Source organism: Vulpes lagopus, chromosome 21, assembly GCF_018345385.1.
Source record: "Vulpes lagopus strain Blue_001 chromosome 21, ASM1834538v1, whole genome shotgun sequence".
Lineage (NCBI taxonomy): Eukaryota > Metazoa > Chordata > Mammalia > Carnivora > Canidae > Vulpes > Vulpes lagopus.
This window is the reverse complement of record NC_054844.1, coordinates 12,363,451-12,381,923: the sequence shown is the minus strand read 5'-3', so window position 1 is coordinate 12,381,923 and position 18,473 is coordinate 12,363,451. Positions and strand designations below refer to the sequence as shown.

The 18,473-nt window shown below is 41.5% G+C and overlaps 1 protein-coding gene across 1 annotated transcript; it reads left to right on the top strand.

Annotated features, from left to right (window-relative positions):
• The first annotated feature begins 9,468 nt into the window (after positions 1-9,468).
• Positions 9,469-17,611, top strand: GPRC5D (G protein-coupled receptor class C group 5 member D). Its single transcript, XM_041736436.1, has 4 exons — positions 9,469-9,552; positions 10,276-11,213; positions 16,330-16,397; positions 17,507-17,611. The coding sequence occupies exons 2-4, from the start codon at positions 10,319-10,321 to the stop codon at positions 17,609-17,611; spliced, it is 1,068 nt and encodes a 355-aa protein (XP_041592370.1). The 5' UTR covers positions 9,469-9,552; positions 10,276-10,318.
• The last annotated feature ends 862 nt before the right edge of the window (positions 17,612-18,473 follow it).

Sequence of the window (18,473 nt, the reverse complement as noted above, 5' to 3'; positions counted from 1 at the left end):
CTCTTGCCAACAAGGCTATTCTCCTGCTTAGGAAGTCCCTATTTTAACTTGATCAGTTGGCCAGGTGTTTCCCCACTCCTCTGACAGAGGGATGGGTGGGGAAGAGTGGGGAAGACCCTCAGGGTGCCTGAGTGGCTCAGTCAGTTAAGCATCTGCCTTCAGCTCAGGCCATGATCCTGGGGTCCTGGGACCCAGCCCTGCATCAGGCTCCCTACTCAGGGGAAGGTCTGCTTCTCCCCCTCCCTCTACTCCTCTCCCCATGCTCTCTCTCTCTCTCTCTAATAAATAAAATCTTAAACAACAATTAAAAAGAAAAGAGTGGAGACCTCTCCTGGAGCACAACCAGAATGCTTCAAGCCAAGCCTGGCCAAGAGTGACAGTTGGGGGCACTCCACACATTTTGCTGACCCCCTGCCTCTGAGTCTTCCCTGTATAAACCATGCTATAGCCTGTGTTTATTGCGTTAGGCTCTACTCTCTGGCTTCACACATTGCTGATTCCTTCTGCATCGTTCATTCATTTACAAATAGTTATCAAGCCCTCACTATATGCCAAGCACGGTCACGGGCAATTAGATTCATCAGTGATCAGAACAAAGACCCTTGTCCCCGTAGAGTTGGGTAATATAGGTAGTACACAGTGGAAATAATAAATAATTTACTACCTTATATTTTATAAAGTAATAAATGCTATGGCCAAATTAGAAGGTAGAGCAGGCTAGGAGAATAGGCAGCATTAGAGGATGGTGTGAGATTGTTACCAGTGTGGAAAGGCCCCATGGAGAACAAAGATGGGGCAGCAAGAGAGCACATTAGCCACGTGCTCCTCTGGGGTGTTCGGGGGGAGTACATTCTAGGCGGAGGAACCAGCCAGCGCAAAGCCCTAAGACAAGGGGAGCCTAAGTGACTGAGGAAGAACTGACAGGTCAGAGGGGCTGGAGCAGAAAGGCGAGAGCACAGAAGGTGAGGTCAGAGAAGTAATGAGAAGGATGGGTCATTTCAGGCCTCAGAGGCCACTTGAAAGCTTTGGCTTTTCCTCTGTATAAAAGAGAGGGGCCCACCACAGGATATAAGGGGGCCGGTGGGGGAGAGCCTGTGAGATTCAAGAGACTCTCTGGGAGTGGACTCTCTGTCTTGCTGGTGTTTGAGAGACAGAGAATGACGGAAAACTGGACCCCTGAACCCCCACCTGCTTCACCTCTTCCACATCCATTTTTCTAATTGCTCAAACCAAAAACCTTGCCATCATCTTGACTTTTTCTTTCGCATGCCATACGCAGTTTAATGGGAAATCGTGTTAGTTCTAGCTTGAAAATATATATAGACTCCAATCATTTCTCACTACTTCAGTGTCACAGGCCAGCCCAAGTCACCTGGGAGAGGACACCTCTCTGACCATCCGCTTCCTGTCTTGTCCCCACCCCTAACCCCAGGACTGTGGCTCCTACAGTACAGAATCAGTTCAGCAGCCAGAGGGATTCTTTCAAAGGTTGGCTTTGATTATGCCTCTCCTCTGCATAAACTCCTGTGACGGGCTCCTCTCTTTTATACAGAGCCGAAGGCAGATGCTTAACCGACTGAGCCATCCGGGTGCTCCTGCTAACCGCCCTGTAACTCTTGGGTGTGAACCCTGCACCATCTGATGCTCAGTTCCTGTTTCCCTCTCATCCTTTGCTGCAGATACAGATGGCCTTCTTTCCATTCCTCAGACACTCCACACTTGTTGGCATCTTCCCCGGCTGCCTGGATAGCTCTTCCCGCCCCTCCGCATGGTCGTGGCTGGCTCTTTCCCATCCCCTGGGTCTCTGCCCTCCTAACCCGCCCTACCAGAGGCACCCCACTCCATTATTCCCTATTACAACATCTTTTATAGTACTTTCCACAATCAGTAAATATGTATATATTTTTATTGACTATTTTACTTCCTGCTCTCCCACCAAACTGTAAGCTCATCGAGGCAAGAAACATATCTGTCTTCTTCACAGCATTTGACACAAGAAATACTTATGGATGCTCCATAACAATGTGTTGGATAGGGGAATAAATGGATTATATTCAGTATAATGCAATATAAAGCTTAAATGCAATAAATAAAATTACCCTCAGAATAACATCTATACTCTTTACAATACAAAGCCCTGGGCCCCTTCTGCTCTCTCACCAGTTTTTGCGTTGCCCCCCACTCACTTACTTGCCATTCCTGGCCTTGGCCTCTGCACACGCAGACTGTGTCCTCCAACTGGAGCACTCTGACCCTTTGTTTCACATAGATTGGCTTAGACATCGCTTCCTTTGAAAGGTCTTCTCTGATCCTCCCCTTTGTGTGCCCACAGATTATTTACTGAATACCTAACATTTCCATTATCTGCTCACTCTCCATCCACCCCATCTGTAAGCAACCTGAATACAGACAATGGGTCCTAGATCTCATTAGCTGTGACATCTCAGGCACATATATAGTAGCTGGCATGAAATAGATGCTCAAAAAAAAAGTCATTAGAAGGACTAATGAGCAAATGAATGAATTAATGCTGTAATACATTTCTAGAAAAAGGCTCTAGAAGTAAATAAATGGACTACCTTATTCTAAATAAGGTACCTTATCCTAAAACCTAAAATTTGAATTTAACATAATAGTTCACATGTTGGTAATTAAGGTATGAAAGTTCTTTAAAAATTAATAGTATTCCTAGGTTGAACAGTCTTAAACTTCTGTGTGCTTTGTACCATCCATTTGCTTTCAAAACTTTTCACCCAGACCACATCAAATTATCAGAAAAATCACTGATGTTTTTTCTCTGTGTAAATATACTCACAGGAAAGAGAAAACATTTATTTAAGCTGAGAAATATCAAGAAACTTGTCCCAGATCAGAGAGATAATTCATAACTGATACCCAAACCCAAGCCAGATTCCAGTCCAGAGCCCATTTGATGAAACTAGTACACGGTGCTGACCTTTGTCCTTTGCCTTTTTAACCAAAGTTGAAAACCCTACAAATTCACCCAAAAAGGTTGTTGTGATTGGTAATATGTTAATACTTACTAATCAGCGCTAGAAATTTTTCTTAATCTCAGCCTAAATAATAAACATAATGTCTTTTAATCATTTTTCAGTGTCAGAATTAAATGCAATTATTTATTCTCTTTTCTGTTCACCAAGGCAATTCAATTATTGATTCAGAGTTATTGGTTCAGATTCAGTGAAAAGCAAATGTCTAATTTATTCAAATGTTCTTTCAAGCTTCAGAATTTCCTCTAAAAAGGAATGATTAGGACTTTGAGAGGAAAATGAAGTGTAACAATATCTCTCATTTTATCTCACTCAAACTAATTTTGTAATGTTCCCTTCCATATGTTGCAATGATGTTGGGAATGTCCAGAAAGTAGAATTATTACATTTATAAGGAAATTTAAAGACTTTGGAATGAACATCCTTTTATTGGAATGCTCGTGCTTCTGATCCTCTAGGGACATGTGCCTTTGGCTTTTCTGGGTTGATAGCCCCCCCTCCCCCACCTACCCACCCAAGTAAAACATGTCAGTTTTTATTTGGAGCACTGAATGAAGTTTCAATGCACTTCAAATCTTAGGAATAGGAACAATTTTAGAGGGTAGATGGGAAATTGGCATGTGTTTGAGAATATGACAAGAACAACCCTGAAAAGTATTATCTGTATTTCTACTACAGAAAAAAAGCTGACCTGTCACCAGGACATTTTATCACTGGGTCATACAGAGCCTTCTATTAAAAGCCAACAGTTTATTAAAGTTACATTTAAAGCTACAGGCATTCATGTTGTCCACAAATTTTCCGGAGATATCCATTATTTCTAGTATTAGCTAAGCCAATATTTGCTATCTTGTTAAATACCATGCACACTTCCAGATGCTAATTTTTGGTCATTTGACCATTCAGTGGGTAAGGAGGTAGGTATTCACCTCTAAAAATGAAAAACAAGAGAATAACACATTGGTAAACCAGTCAAAAAAAAAAAATCAGCCCAACTTTACTAGTGTAGATCTCTCTAAATGTGTTAATGCATACTTGATTCTGCAAATCCACTCAGTAGTAATTGCTAATGTCACCTTTGCCTTCGCCCAGTATTGTCTTGGCTGTTTAGAACTCTGTAGAAATAAACATTAACTTGTAGAAAACTCATAGCAATGCAAATAATTCTTGCATACAGACATGTACATAAATTCCATTCAGTGAAATTTCAAGTGAACACTTTGAACAAGAGGATCCATTTCCCAGATGGCTTTTCCATTCTCATGTCTGGTGCTTTGGCGTGGATGGCTGGAAGACTGGACTCAGCTGGTGCTGTTGACCAGCAAACCTACATGTGGGCTCTTAGGTGGTTTGGGATTCTCAGAGCTTCTCAGCTGTGTCTCAGGAGAAATCATCTGGATACCAAGTATTCCAAAGGACCAAAGCAGAAGCTACAAGTCTCATTTTGACCTCACCACAGAATTTATACATCATCACTCCCACCATATTTTATTGGTTACAAGAAAATCAGCTGAGATTCAAATGGAAAGGAATTCAATCCCATTTCTTGATGGTAGGAATGCTACATAACGACCATCTTTTAAAACTGCCATGCCTTTTGGAATCCTTGAATGTGTTTGACATGTTAAAATATAGTTTTCTTCCAGGGCACCTGGATGGCTCAGTGGTTGAGCTTCTGCCTTCAGTTCAGGTCATGATCCTGGGATCCAGGGGTCGAGCCCTACATCAGGCTCCCCACAGGGAGCCTGCTTCTCCCCCTGGCTGTGCCTCTGCCCCACTCTCTATGTCTCTCATGAATAAATAAATAAAATCTTTAAAAGATATATATATATATGGTTTTCTTCCAAAATGGTAGTTAAGAATACCCCAAATCAGCCAAATATGCACTTTTACTATCCAGTATCATGTCCAAAAATATTTGGCAAATAAGATATTTTCCCAATTCAAGAAATCTAAATCTTATTTCTGAGTTTATGTATCATACTTTGCTAAATATTTTATCTGATGGCAACCAGGAATTGTACTACATATAGTAGTAAGTAGATATGGTCAGCACCAATATCTGAACAATATATTTCTACAAGTTTTGCTAAGTGGCATCTCATTTGATTTCAATAAATCCATGAGGCTCAAGAAAAATTTCTTTAGGTGCCAAAGACTCATGATGAATAAACCATGACTGTCAATCAGTTTTTAATAACTCTGACATAGTTTCTAGTCATATTTGTTGTCCAACTCTATAATTCTTTTACAATTTTTCCAGTCTAAATGATATTGAATCAACATATTTTTCCAACTCAAAGATTATACTTAATCCAGTTGTAAGTAAAATTAAACAACACAAAAAATCCTCCACAAAAATTTTCCTGTCATTCATACCTGATCTAACTAGAAGTGTTGACATCTTACATCAGTGCTTTGATCAAGTTGAATCACAAAATTTATATGAGACTATAATTATGTTCTGCAATAATACAGATTTGATGAGACATTATGGTATACAGAACTTCCTTGATTTATAATGGGGTTACATCCAGATAAACCCATCACAAGTTGAACATATAGTAAGTTGAAAATGCATTTAATACACCTAACCAGGAGCATCTGGGTGGCTCAGTCAGTTAAGCGTCTGCCTTTGGCTCAGCTCATGATCCCAGGGTCCTGAGATCGCCCAGCGTGTCACACTCCCTGCTCAGCGGGAAGTTTACTTGTCCCTTTCCCTCTACCCCTCTCCCATGATCATGCTTTCTTTCTCTCAAATAAATAAAAAAAAAAAAACTAACCTACAAAGCATCATAGCTTAGCCTAGTCTACCTTTTTTTTTTTAAGATTTTATTTATTTATTCATGAGAGAGGCAGAGACACAGGCAGAGGGAGAAGCAGGCTCCATGCAGGGAGCCTAATGTGGGACTTGATTCCAGGTCTCCAGGATCATGCCCTGGGCTAAAAGTGGCCCTAAACCGCTGAGCTACCGGGGCTGCCCAGCCTAGTCTACCTTCAATGTGCTTAGAACTTTAGCATAAAGTTGGGCAAAATCATCCAATACAAAGCCTATTTTATAATAAGGTGTTGAATATCTCAGGTGGTTTATTGAATACTATACTGAAAATGAAAACCGAATGGCTGTATGGGTACAGGCTGGTTTTAAGTGCATGGGTTGTTTACCCTAGTGATTGCATGGCTGATGGGAGGCTATGGCTGTCACTGTCCAGCATCACAAGAGAGCAGCCTGACTGGATGTGGGTAAGTCAATTCCCCTTTCCAAGAGCCCACCACCTCAACCCATGGGGACAGGTGACCCCAGGTAGAGTGTGGCCACAGTCACGGGTCAGGAGCAGAAATGGAGAAGCCAAATGACCCAGAGCACCAAGGAATGATAGAGAGTAGGTGACAGAGAACCTGTCTTAGGGAAGCAGTGAGGAAATGGGAGACAGGATCATACCTGAGCCCAGGCTCCAAACCCCCAGTGCATGCTTCTTGTCCCATCTGACTTCATGTTCAAAACACAATTTCATGAAGATAAAATTAGGAATTTCAAGATAGAGACCACAGAGCATGAAATTTCCAGCATGGGATCCTTCTGAATGGAGGTCTCTGAACAACTACATTGGTTACACATTCATGAAGCCAGCCCTGTAGTTGCTAGGGAACAAAATGAGCAAAGAACCCATTCCTGGTTAGCAACCCCCCTCTTACACAGCCAGTCCTCACACAGCCAGTCATGATAGTTACAGGGTTTCTTGAAGGACACAGAACATCTGACACTCTCTCATAGTCTATGCTTTTTCTTTCTTTTATGGTCATGACCCACATGTCATGTCTCAGTGCTTGTCTCTTTCAAGGCTTGTCCTCCTGAGATGGGAAGGGTCAGGAAGGCAACCTGGGATAGTGGCAAGAATATTCCAACAGTCAGACAACCCTGGCTGTCCCGTCTAACATTCTCTACCTTGGGTACATCTCTTCATCTCTCTGGGCCTCTGCCTCCTTATTATGAAATTCATCATGTTATAATATCGGCCTTCTTCTTATTAATTATTAATGGAAGGGTTAGACTAGGTAACCTCTAACATTCCCTCCAGTTCTGTTTCTGGAAGAAGGAGACAACACAAATTGGTGTTTGGCAAAAGGCATTTGGCCTTTTGACTGTTTTGTCTTCATTTTTATTGGACTTGTTATAATCAATATACTTGGATTCATCAAAGCCATATCTGGGCTGTTTGGTGTGATGCTGTTGCCACATAAAAGCCAAAAGAAAGGAGACATGAGTAATGTGGATGTGTGTAGGCAAAGGAGGCCCTCATTTCCTTAAGGCCTAGCAGCAGATGGGTTAATTCCATGACCCTAGATTTTAGAATAGCAATAATTAGTACCTGAGACAAGCTCTTTTATCTAAGGTCCTCAAAGGGCTTTGTGGTCATTAACCCATTAATTCATCTGCCTCAAGCCATCAAGGTCACAAAGAATCTCCTTAGAAGAAGTGTATGCCAGAAATGGAAATATCACCACAGTGAGGAGTAGCCATGAGTGGTAACTAACTGGAAGGGAGGAGGTGGGGAAGGGGTCACTAGAACAGTTCTCTGGAGGAATTAAATGGAAAATCCTCTACTGTTCTACAGACAGCAATTTAACGACTCATTGGGCTCTTTGAGCAAATTCTCACGGATGTCACATTTCATCACCTAGAAAAACTCTTCACCCTTAATGTAAACTTTAGATTAGCTTTTACAGTTTCCAACAAACCACAATTATGCCTAAAGCAAGTAAAGGAGAGGACTCTCCTCCCTAAAATATTCTTCTCTCAAAGGGGAAAGAAATGGCTCTTTAAAGTTGAGGAGTCTCTAAAGATAGAACACCACTTCAGAATGAATTCGTCTGGGGTTTGTTAAGGTCCTGACTTATTTACAGGTGGTTCCCATTAAAAAGCATCTGTTGGAAAACCACACTGCTAAAACATACCTTCACAAGACCTGGAATTCTACCATTAGACTCCTTCCTTCAGCTAAGCAGCCCACCCATCACCTGGAAGGTTCTCCCCTCAGGGCCAGGTGATATGAGGGAATAAAATGTGGAACCTGCCCCCTCAAACAGCTGTAAATCTCATCAAGGAGGTGAGGCTAATACAAATAAAATAAATTAATAAATTTATTGCTTGTTACTATTTTTAATTCATTTACTGTTTTCTTTACTAAAAATTGATGCAGAAAATGGGCAGAAAATATAGCTTCCAGAGTTGTGAACAGCACAGACCCAAGATGCTGTGGCGTTGGTGGTAGGAAGTAATCGGTGAGGGCTCCAGAGATCAGGGAAGGCAAGAAAGCTCACAGAGTAGGTAAGAGCTAAATCTTAGAGGTAGGGAAAGTATTAGGTCAGAAAACAGGATCAGTGAGAATAAGCAAAAGGCAATTCAGACCATGGACAACATCTAAGAGAAGGCAAGTAGACGGGAGCTTGTTTCTTTATGATGCAGTGGGAAAGCCAACCTGGATAAACCATAGAGCCAGGAGGCCTGAAAGAAATACATTGGATGAGAAAGATAGGGTCAGATCACACAGGTGACTTGAAACCAGACAACAGGTACTGATTTGGGGTCTCTGTAAGTCCTCTGTCAAAATGCAAATATCCAGGGAAAGAACCAAGGAGTAAATTGGGGAAGTAGGGGTGCAGTCAGTATAGGCTGAACACTACTCTGAGCTTCATTACACGCTGTCACAGGAGGAAAGGAATTTTTATACCGGTATCAGCTGGTAAATTCAACTGTGAGTTCTATCTTGGGCCCTGGGATGGGGACCCCAATGGAATGAAACCCAGAACAAGTGCATTCTGATGGGGATGAGGAGAGGAAGGATAAAGGGAAATTACACCAAAATCTTTGGCATAACCAGAAAGAGCTGGTCCATGTAGATGCCCACACCTGATGGACAGCCAAAGCCCGAGGAAAGACTTCTAATAGAGAGGAAGAGAGAGTAGTAGAGAAGACAAATGTCCCCTCTTACACAATTTTTCGAACCACCAGTCCTTTAAATGCACATGAGCCTTCTTTATGGCCCAGTAAAACTGATTCCTTTGTTGAACAGATGCTCTTTTGGCTCTCACAATCAAAATCAAGCTGTGGGGAAGACTCCAGAGATGGCTCTCTAGGGAGTAGGTCAGAAGAAGAATGAAGTGCCCTCACGTAACAGCCAACGTGAGGGCTTCTTGAGGCTTCCTAAACACAGTGGAGCATACGGAGAGAAAGCAGTCTTTCCTAAAGTCACCTTCAGGAACCCCCAAGGCCAACGTGCCTCTGGTTAGCATTAGACTAAAAAATAATTATTCTCACCAAAGAAATCTCTGTAGAAAAGTTGCTGTAAAACTGGAATAGGTGTGTCTTTCTGACCTTCCGGTTCTTTTTATAGGTACTGCAGGAACTGAGTGAGGGCCTCCACTCCTTCCGCCCATTTGGGGAGAGATTAAAGAAGCTGAGATTGTCTCCTTCTTACTCATTGGCAGTTACAACCTCGCAGGCACTACAGCCTCAACTTCCAGTGTGGACACAGAGAAGGTAAGTCGGAATTCAGGGCCCATGCCCTTAGCTATAAACCCGAATTGCTCCAGCCAGCTGGTCTGGGAATAAATGGAGAGGAATCCAGGTAGGAGTATTCAATTGCAAAGTACTTTTTTTCCTAATGAATATGTGGGATTTTTTCCTAGGCAACCTCAGTAAAGACATAGATTTTGGGGCTCGACTGTTGAAAAAGTTATCTGAAGGCAGGGACCATTTTGTATAATTTTTTGATGACCAAACAGTAGATATTTAGCAAGAACGTGTTGTGTTGGGTTGACTTAAATTAAAAGAAGGAACAGTCATTAGAACTATGAGGAAAAATTACCTGCCTATCTCCTTCAGGCAGTGCAGTAGTGTTTTCAATGATCCAAAGATCCATTAATGTTGACAACCTTTGTTCTGGAGCCTGATATAGCTGGAATCTCATCAACCATGCAAACATGGTCACACACCCCATTTTATGAAAAAGGTTTTGTCTTAGTTTTCGAAAAGCCTTGATACAAACTGTGACACGAAAATGGATGAAGTATCTGGAAGCTCCAAGTGAAGAGTTTTCTGCTTTTCCCAGCAAGATGCAGCTAAGAGAGTTTTAAGGGTTTGATAGTTTGGGGCAATTTCAAAGTTGGGAGTGAAAGACATTATAGTGGCCAAATAGGACTACCTAACAGGCATTCTTGTGTGTAGATATAGTCAGGAGTTTGTCTCATCTTTCTCCTGCAGGGAAACAGAAATCCGTTCTCGTGAGGTCCACCTACAAGTCACCATGTATGAGGACTGCATCAAGTCCACTGAGGACTATTATTTTGTCTGTGACAACGAGGGAGCATGGAGCATTGTTCTCGAGTCCCTGGCAATAATCGGCATAGTGGTTACAATCATACTACTCTTGGCATATCTCTTCCTCCTGCGAAGAGTTCAAGACTGCAGCCTGTGGAATACCCTCCCCACTCAGTTCCTCTTCCTCTTGGGTGTGCTGGGACTCTTTAGCCTTGCATTTGCCTTCATCGCTCAATTCAATCAGCAAACTGCCCCCGTACGCTACTTCCTCTTTGGGGTTCTCTTTGCTCTCTGTTTCTCATGCCTCTTGGCTCATGCCTCCAACCTGGTGAAGCTGGTCCGGGGTAGAGTCTCCTTCTCTTGGACGACAATTCTGTGCATTGCTATTGGTGTCAGCCTGTTGCAGGTAATCATTGCCATTGAGTACGTGACTCTCATGATGACCAGAGGTATGATGTTTATGCATATGACACCCTGTCAGCTCAATGTGGACTTTGTTGTACTCCTGGTCTATGTCCTCTTCCTGATGGCCCTCACATTCTTCGTCTCCAAAGCCACTTTCTGTGGCCCTTGTGAGAACTGGAAACAACATGGAAGGCTCATTTTTGTCACTGTGCTCATCTCCATCATCATCTGGGTAGTGTGGATCTCCATGCTCCTGAGAGGCAACCCACAGCTCCAGCGGCAGCCCCAGTGGGATGACCCTGTCATCTGTATTGCCCTGGTCACCAACGCATGGGTCTTCCTGCTGCTGTACATCATACCTGAGCTCTGCATTCTCTACAGATCCAGCAGGCAAAACTGCCCCTTACCAGGCAATGCCTGCCCAGCCCCAGCCTACCAATGCAGCTTCAGAGTGGAGAACCAAGAACTCTCACGAGGTACTTTCCCAGGGGATTTGGGGAGCAGGGAGGCTCTCCTATGGGAGAAACAGGAGAGAAATCGAGAAACAGGATGAACCAAGAGGGAACAGTAAAGAAATGGTCACAATTTTGATGGGTGACTTAAGAATTCCAGGATGGAGATAAAGACAGCCAGAATCAATGTTAAACTTTTATGAAAAATCAGTTCTTCCTAAATACAGAGATTTATGGGGAAGAGACCAAGACAGAAATGAATCAAAGGGCCTAAATAAAGAGGGTGTGGCTCTGAGTGCTCACGCTGGGTAAAGAAAGGCACTCACTATAAAGTGAGTTAACCAGCCCCAAATTAGGCTTGGACCACGCAATTGCATGACATATGATGCTAAGTCCAGATGTTTGGGCTATCAAGTGCAAAAGTCAATCTTGGCAATAGCAATTGACATTTTTTTAAATTTTAAGTCTTGAAGTTAATTTGCCCAAACATCATAATAAACTGATTCATAGGACTCATCACCTCATTAACGTCACAAAGCCCCATAACTTCTGGATTTCTACTTTTCAAACCATTTATTGCTTGAAAGCCTTCAAGGTTTACAAAAGGTGAAGAGCCACTGAATCACAATTCTAATAAAGGCTCAGATGTGTAATCATTAATAGAAATAAAGCAACTTGCTTAGGTAACATTTTCATAAAAATTTCTGGTCAGATTTTTATCATGATGTAAGACCAAGCCATCTGACTATACTTTGTTAATGAATAAAATATATTAACCATGACAACAAAAATGCTTGGACCCTAACAACCTGTGAAAAATAGTGACTAATTCTGGTTATCTAGAAATATGTCAAAACTCATTCATTCCTTTCTAAAACATCTGGCCTATTCATAACCCGATATCAAAATTTTACATCAATTTTTGTGTCTTAATAGGCATCCGATTCCTCACAATTTATTTATAATGTGTAAAAATTATGTTATTTTATATACTGTATAGCACACATAACGTTCACCAGGCTCAAAAAAATTAATAGAAGCCTTCCCTTTAAGTGTATACACTTTTTGAGCTGTAATCTCTGGCTAATTACACATTCAAATTAAATGCTGCTCAGATAGATGCACCCATTAATTCTTTTCAGTACAGTTGACAGAGTTGGAAATTGAGGCTATACATCCTTCCTAGAACAGTTTCTCTTTTCCTGTTGCTGTTGCATCATCAGATCACTAAGGTTTGTGGCAGAATTGCAGAGTCAATCCCTGAAACTACTTCTCATGGTTTTCACCAGAAGTTAGGATAAAACTTCTTGTGTTTGTGTTATGGTCATCATACGTTTCCAGTACACAAAAGTCAGAGGGAAAGAGAGAGAGGAGTTTTTAGAGTTTTATGATACTTCAAACATACTGGGATTTGTAATGATTGATATTCTATATCCGAAGACACAAGTGTTCCAAGTGTTTTCAAGAGTGTCTTGGAGGAAGAGTTAAGGCTTGCAAAAGCACATTTCCTGGTCCTATCCTTGTTACTTGAGTATGGTTAGGAAATCCATTTCTGAGCAGGAAATTGCCTTCCAGTGACAGTCATTGTCGATATAGTTTGGTGTTTTTTAAAAAAATAAAAATATATATCAGTAATGTAGTAAAAAAGATACAGATTGCTCTTCAAATTGGGCAGAATAACCAGAAACTTAAACTTGGCCAACAGAATCAGAATTTAGGTCACCTGGGAAAGATACAAATGTCAAAAATAAGAAGAACGATGAAAACTCAGTACAAAATACAGGATGACACCAAGCTCGGAAAAAAAATACAATGCAAGATAGATAAGAGCCAGACAAGTAGAGTGTGATAACAGGAACCTGAAAAACCCCGTGTACCATAGGTCACAAACTGGAGGGAGGAAAGCGGCTTACCACTGTCTTTGTTTTCATTGCCTCTGAAAACAGTCCTAGTGCCATATAAGCAGACATGTGGTCAGCAAGATCCATCAGGCTCTTGTGCTTGGCATTGGTCAGTCTCCAACGAGAATACCCATTCCAGTTCTGGGATCCATCAATGAGAAGTGTGAGCAATTTGGGGAGTCTAAGGGAGAACCAAAAAGATAATTAAGGGTTATAGCATCAGACCAATATGGAAAAGTTAAGACAATGAGACAAGTGGTAGTTCTTAATATACCTTCCTCATTGACTGTTCAAGTTCTTTCTATAAATTCTTTTTTTTTTAAGATTTTTATTTATTTATTCATGAGAGACACACAGAGAGAGAGAGAAAGAGAGAGAGAGAGAGAGAGAGAGAGGCAGAGACACAGGCAGAGGGAGAAGCAGACTCCATGCAAGGAGCCCGACATGGGACTGGATCCCGGGTCTCCAGGATCACACCCTCAGCTGAAGGCGGCGCCAAACCACTGAGCCACCCGGGCTGCCCCATCTTTCTCTAAATTCTATACCAAAATGTGATATTTTGAGTCCATGAGACATCCATTTGCCATGTGACTGTTCTGATTACTACTGCTTTTAGCTGTGATATAATTATTTAATTTACCACAAGGTTGTGGGGCCAGTATTATCCATCTGAAAGAAGAATAAAACAAGAAAAGATCAGCAGGGAATTTCACCAGTATGGAAACCTCTCTCCAAGAGGCTGTGGCCCTGTTGCTTTATATCTCCAAATACAGACAACATGTAGAAATGAACTCAACCCAAAGCATGAAGGATTTAGATTAAATGTGAAAATAAGAGTTGGTAAACACAGAAATAGATCAGCAAAGGGGATTAAGAACTCTACTTCCCTGCGAGTCTTTCAAAAGAAGATTAGGCTTTATCTTCCTGAAGTGGCTTATGGACTTAATTCCAAGATATAAAAACATCCGGGTGGAGAATGAAAATGCATTCAAGCATGTTACTACAGGACACCAAACAAATAGGAGTAAATATACTTGGCCCTGTATTATAAATGTGTTCCTAGAGAGCTGTATGTTGATTGCACTTTTAAAAACTCAGTTGCCCTTGTAACTGAGAATTTTAAATGTGATCTAATTCATGGAGATCCTAAATATAAAGTATCAGCCATGAATCTTTTATTTTTTTTAATCAAGGGAAAGCTTCTGTTTGGATTATTGCTTACTTTATCTGCTTTACTTAGGGTATTGTTATATCAAGTTTGCTAAAATCAAGACCCATGTATATTTTAAAGTATCACACTGCTGTGGACATTTATTTCTGTCCGTTGTCTGAAGGTGTACAGACAAAGCCAGTCTGAGTCTTTTTGAAGATATTAAGACAAAAATAATGAGTCTGTGCAGTGTAAAAAGAAGTCAATAACTATAAAATGACATGAACCAAGAGAATGTACCTGCAAACTGAAGTCCATTTGGATTGTTTTCCCTATAGCAAGTACCAGCTTTTGCTTGACAGTCCTTTTTGACAATTCTCAGCATTTTTTTTCTTCAAGGCATTTCCCCCCTTCCTAGAAGAAACCAATTTCAATAGTCCCAAGCAGTGTAATTTCTATTTGTTCTTTTGCAGGAACAAATTGCAAAACTGCTGTTTTATCACCCTCAAGAGCAACAGGTTACAGAGAGAGAAGTCGCATGGAGTAGGGAAGAAGACAATGAGTCTGGGCAGGATTTGTTTGGTCTGAGGGCAGATAAGGCAAGGATTTGGCATTCCTAAAGATCCAGGGAGCATGAAATAATTGGGCAGCAAGAGGGTAGAAGAAAGAAGGCAGGATCTGGATGTTCTGCCTTTGAGGCTCAGCTCTGCTTCCTTCCAACTTTGAGACCAAACCAAGCTCCTTAATCTCTAGATCTAGAAGGTCAGGCTCCTTGTCTTTAAATGATGGTTATAACATCCCTGCCCCCTCCCCATATAAATGTAAGGTCTTCCTCATTCAACTCAGATTTCACACCATGAGGTGGTTGCAGGATTAATAGAGAGAAACACGCAGCCCTTTGGTAAATCCATGAACAACTTAACTAATGGTGGAGATTGCTGGAGAATGAGGCTTCTCTCATTTATGATCTGGTCTGATGAGCATGTTGGATGAATGTTGGTCCACAAAATGCTAAGTGTGAAGGAGTCTCATATTGCCTCAAAGCACAAAGTTAAACCAAGAATTCAGTTCACTCTGCTTCCAGGGAAAGAAGAGCATTTCATATTTCTTAAGATTCAACCCTCTAAAAAATACCATTTGGAGAGGATGTCAGAGCATCAGTTATGACCACACCACCAGCACCACCATGGATAAAAATACACAAAGTACAGAATTATAGTGTTTTCTACATATCATGCCCTGTTCCAAGAGCCTTATACATATTGATTGGCTCAATCTTCAAGATAACTCTATGAAGTAGATTTACTATCATGATCACTGTTATCCCTCTTTTATTCCCATCAGGAAAGAAGGGCAACCAAAGGTTAAACAATGTGGCCCTAGGTCACACGGCTAGTAAGTGAGAGAACCACTATGCATAAACACTCAGGACACGGCTACATCTGTGACCATCAAACAACAAATATGTATATGCAGGCGAGGGCCTGGCCTTAAAGCAGACATGGCTCCTGTCTTCAAAGAGCCTACAGTCTTGTCGAGAAGCCTGACCTTAAACCAATAACTGTGCATGTGATTATTATTATGATTATTATTCAGTGATGGGATAAAATTGTCTCTAGGCATCTTTTTTATTAGGTCTGCTTTTTTAAAGCTGAACCAAAGTTTATGGAGTATCAAGCCTGAAGGAGCTTTGATCTAGGTAAGGCCTTTTATTTTAGTGTTGAGGACAGTGAGGTATGCAAGGTCACACAGGTAATACTGCAGGGCCAAAGACCTTGACCCACTGTGAGCAGCGCCCTTCCTCTAGAAGGTGATGACCAGTGTTCAGCCTCTTCAATCACTAACCACAGATGTGGCTCTCCTGAACACACAGATGCCATCCATAGCCAACCTTCCTCATAAGCTTTAAAAACACTCTTTCTTAAAATCATAGATTAAAAAAAAAAAAAAAAACAGCCTCAAGTGAGAATTCCTTTTTAAAGGGTCAAGAGCCTCTTTGCAAGCCCTTGGGTCTTCTCATAGTCCTCATGTGCTGTTTCCAGGTGAATCTCTGAGACTAACCCAAGCCCTTCCCTCCTTTGGCTTTCAGCCCGAGACAGTGATGGAGCTGAGGAGGATGTAGCATTAACTTCATATGGTACCCCCATTCAGCTGCAGGTAAATGTGCTCATCTACCATCACCAAAGAGGGGCATAGCAAATACTCCTTCCTTAAGAAAGCGGTCAGGCTTCATTTCTGGTGTCTTTACTGACCTGAGAAAGGAGAGGTAGGGCAGGCTCATCTCCACAAGCATGTGGAACTTAAGCCATCCAGATATAATCCATATTGGGGGAGTGCAATAAAGGCAAGTCATGCCTTTGCCCCTGCCCAAGGCCCTCCCACACCATCAACAATGTACTCTGATACAAGTGAATGTCACTGGAAAGAAAAAGGCAGCCTGAAAGGTTTGTGAGAGCGTGAAGAGGAACAAGCTTACTGCTTTTTGCCCTCGGGACAACAGGGAATTGTAAATATGTATGAGGTCAGATCTGTTTTTAGTATTTATCAGTTGTCTAAATGAATCCCCTGAGCCCCACCAGCTGCCTCTCTGAGTCACTGTCTAGCTCCTGCAGCCCAAGCTGCCCCAAGAACTGGGCTAGGTCTGTCACCCTCATCACCAGATGGGTATAACCAATTTTAATCCTTTCAGGCAAAAGCAGAAGCACTAGTGAGTAGAATTGGAGGTAACTTGTGTTTGTGTCATGATAGCTTGAGGGCATACAAATACAGGCAGCCAAAAATACCAAACTGGGACATAATTCTTATATTCTTATCTCCATAACTAAAATCTGAGGGTGAAAGTCATGCTTAGGCTGTTTGCTTGATGAACCATGTGAGGCAACTCTAGCTAATCCCTCTGGTCTGTTACCTGAGACTTAGCCTTTTCCTGGAATGGCACACAGACCAAAAGAGAGATGCATCATTTGCTGTAATTAACCCTCTGGAGGGCACTAACATGATGAGAAAATATTATCTTTTCTAGAATTTCTTAGATTACTTCAATTTCCAGTGATCAGCTAATCATGAATCTTGCATAAAGATACTTGTTACTGATTAAAAGGGAAGGTGGTATAAAAAAAATTCTGATATGCATAGCCTCAATATTTTTTTCTTTTTATTAACAAAGGATTAAGTGATGCTGAAGTGATATTTTAAACATAGCTGTGGAGAGTTATCATTCATTGTGTTTGCTCAGCAAATTGACAATGGCATATCTTCTTTTCCAGACTGTTGATCCCACACAAGAGTGTTTCATCCCATTGGCCAAACCAAGCCCCCAGCAAGACGCAGAAAAAGAAAGTCCACAGGAAACATGCATAGTGAAGACCTAGAAGACCATCCTAATGTAGCCCTGATGGGCTACTGGGGAGCTCAGAGTCATGCTGCCAACAAAGTATGGACTCATCCTTCCTCCCCTGCTTCCTAGCCCTTTCCATCCATCTGGGCCCTTCATCAGAAGACTACCCTCTCAACCATAATTACAATCTTGCTGGCCACCCTACCTTGACTATGTGTCTCTTTTTTCCTTCATGCAACTGAAAGACTCCCTTCCTTAGCAATGTAAGAACAAATTGGCACCTCTTACTAATGGAGCTGAAAGACCTTGGTCTGAAAAAATTAGGGTCATGTTAATGTGACAAAATATAGAGAGCACTAGCAATGTACTACTGGATTACTCCTCTAGTCATTTTTTATAAAGGGCCCCTAAATATGATTGACCCAGAATTTATGATAAAAGTTATAGCCCTGGGATCCTCATGACTGAGCATTTTAAATAACACAGACATTTCATAGCTTGCAACTGGTAGGCTTTTTTCCAAGGTTCTAGCACCCAGCAACAGTGAGTATGGCAGCAGATGTGGCTGAGGTCAATAACCTGCTTTGACAAACCAGTAACAGCAAAGAAAGAGCCACCCTACTTGATGCTCATAAATGAATTTAGGTGCTACATATAAACAGCTGAGTCTGCCTGTTTTGATGTTTCCAATGAACTGATGCCTCTGCACTAATAACTTTGCCTTCAATCTTCCTGCAGCCCCACATCCTTCCCAATGGATCCATCTGTTCTTATTACCCATATATTGTATATAACAGGACCAGAGTTAGATGTGTGCCACCAGAGGGCTTCTTAGGGTCTAATTCAACCCCCTCACCTTACAGATAAGAAAACAGAACCTAGAGAAATGGAAAGAC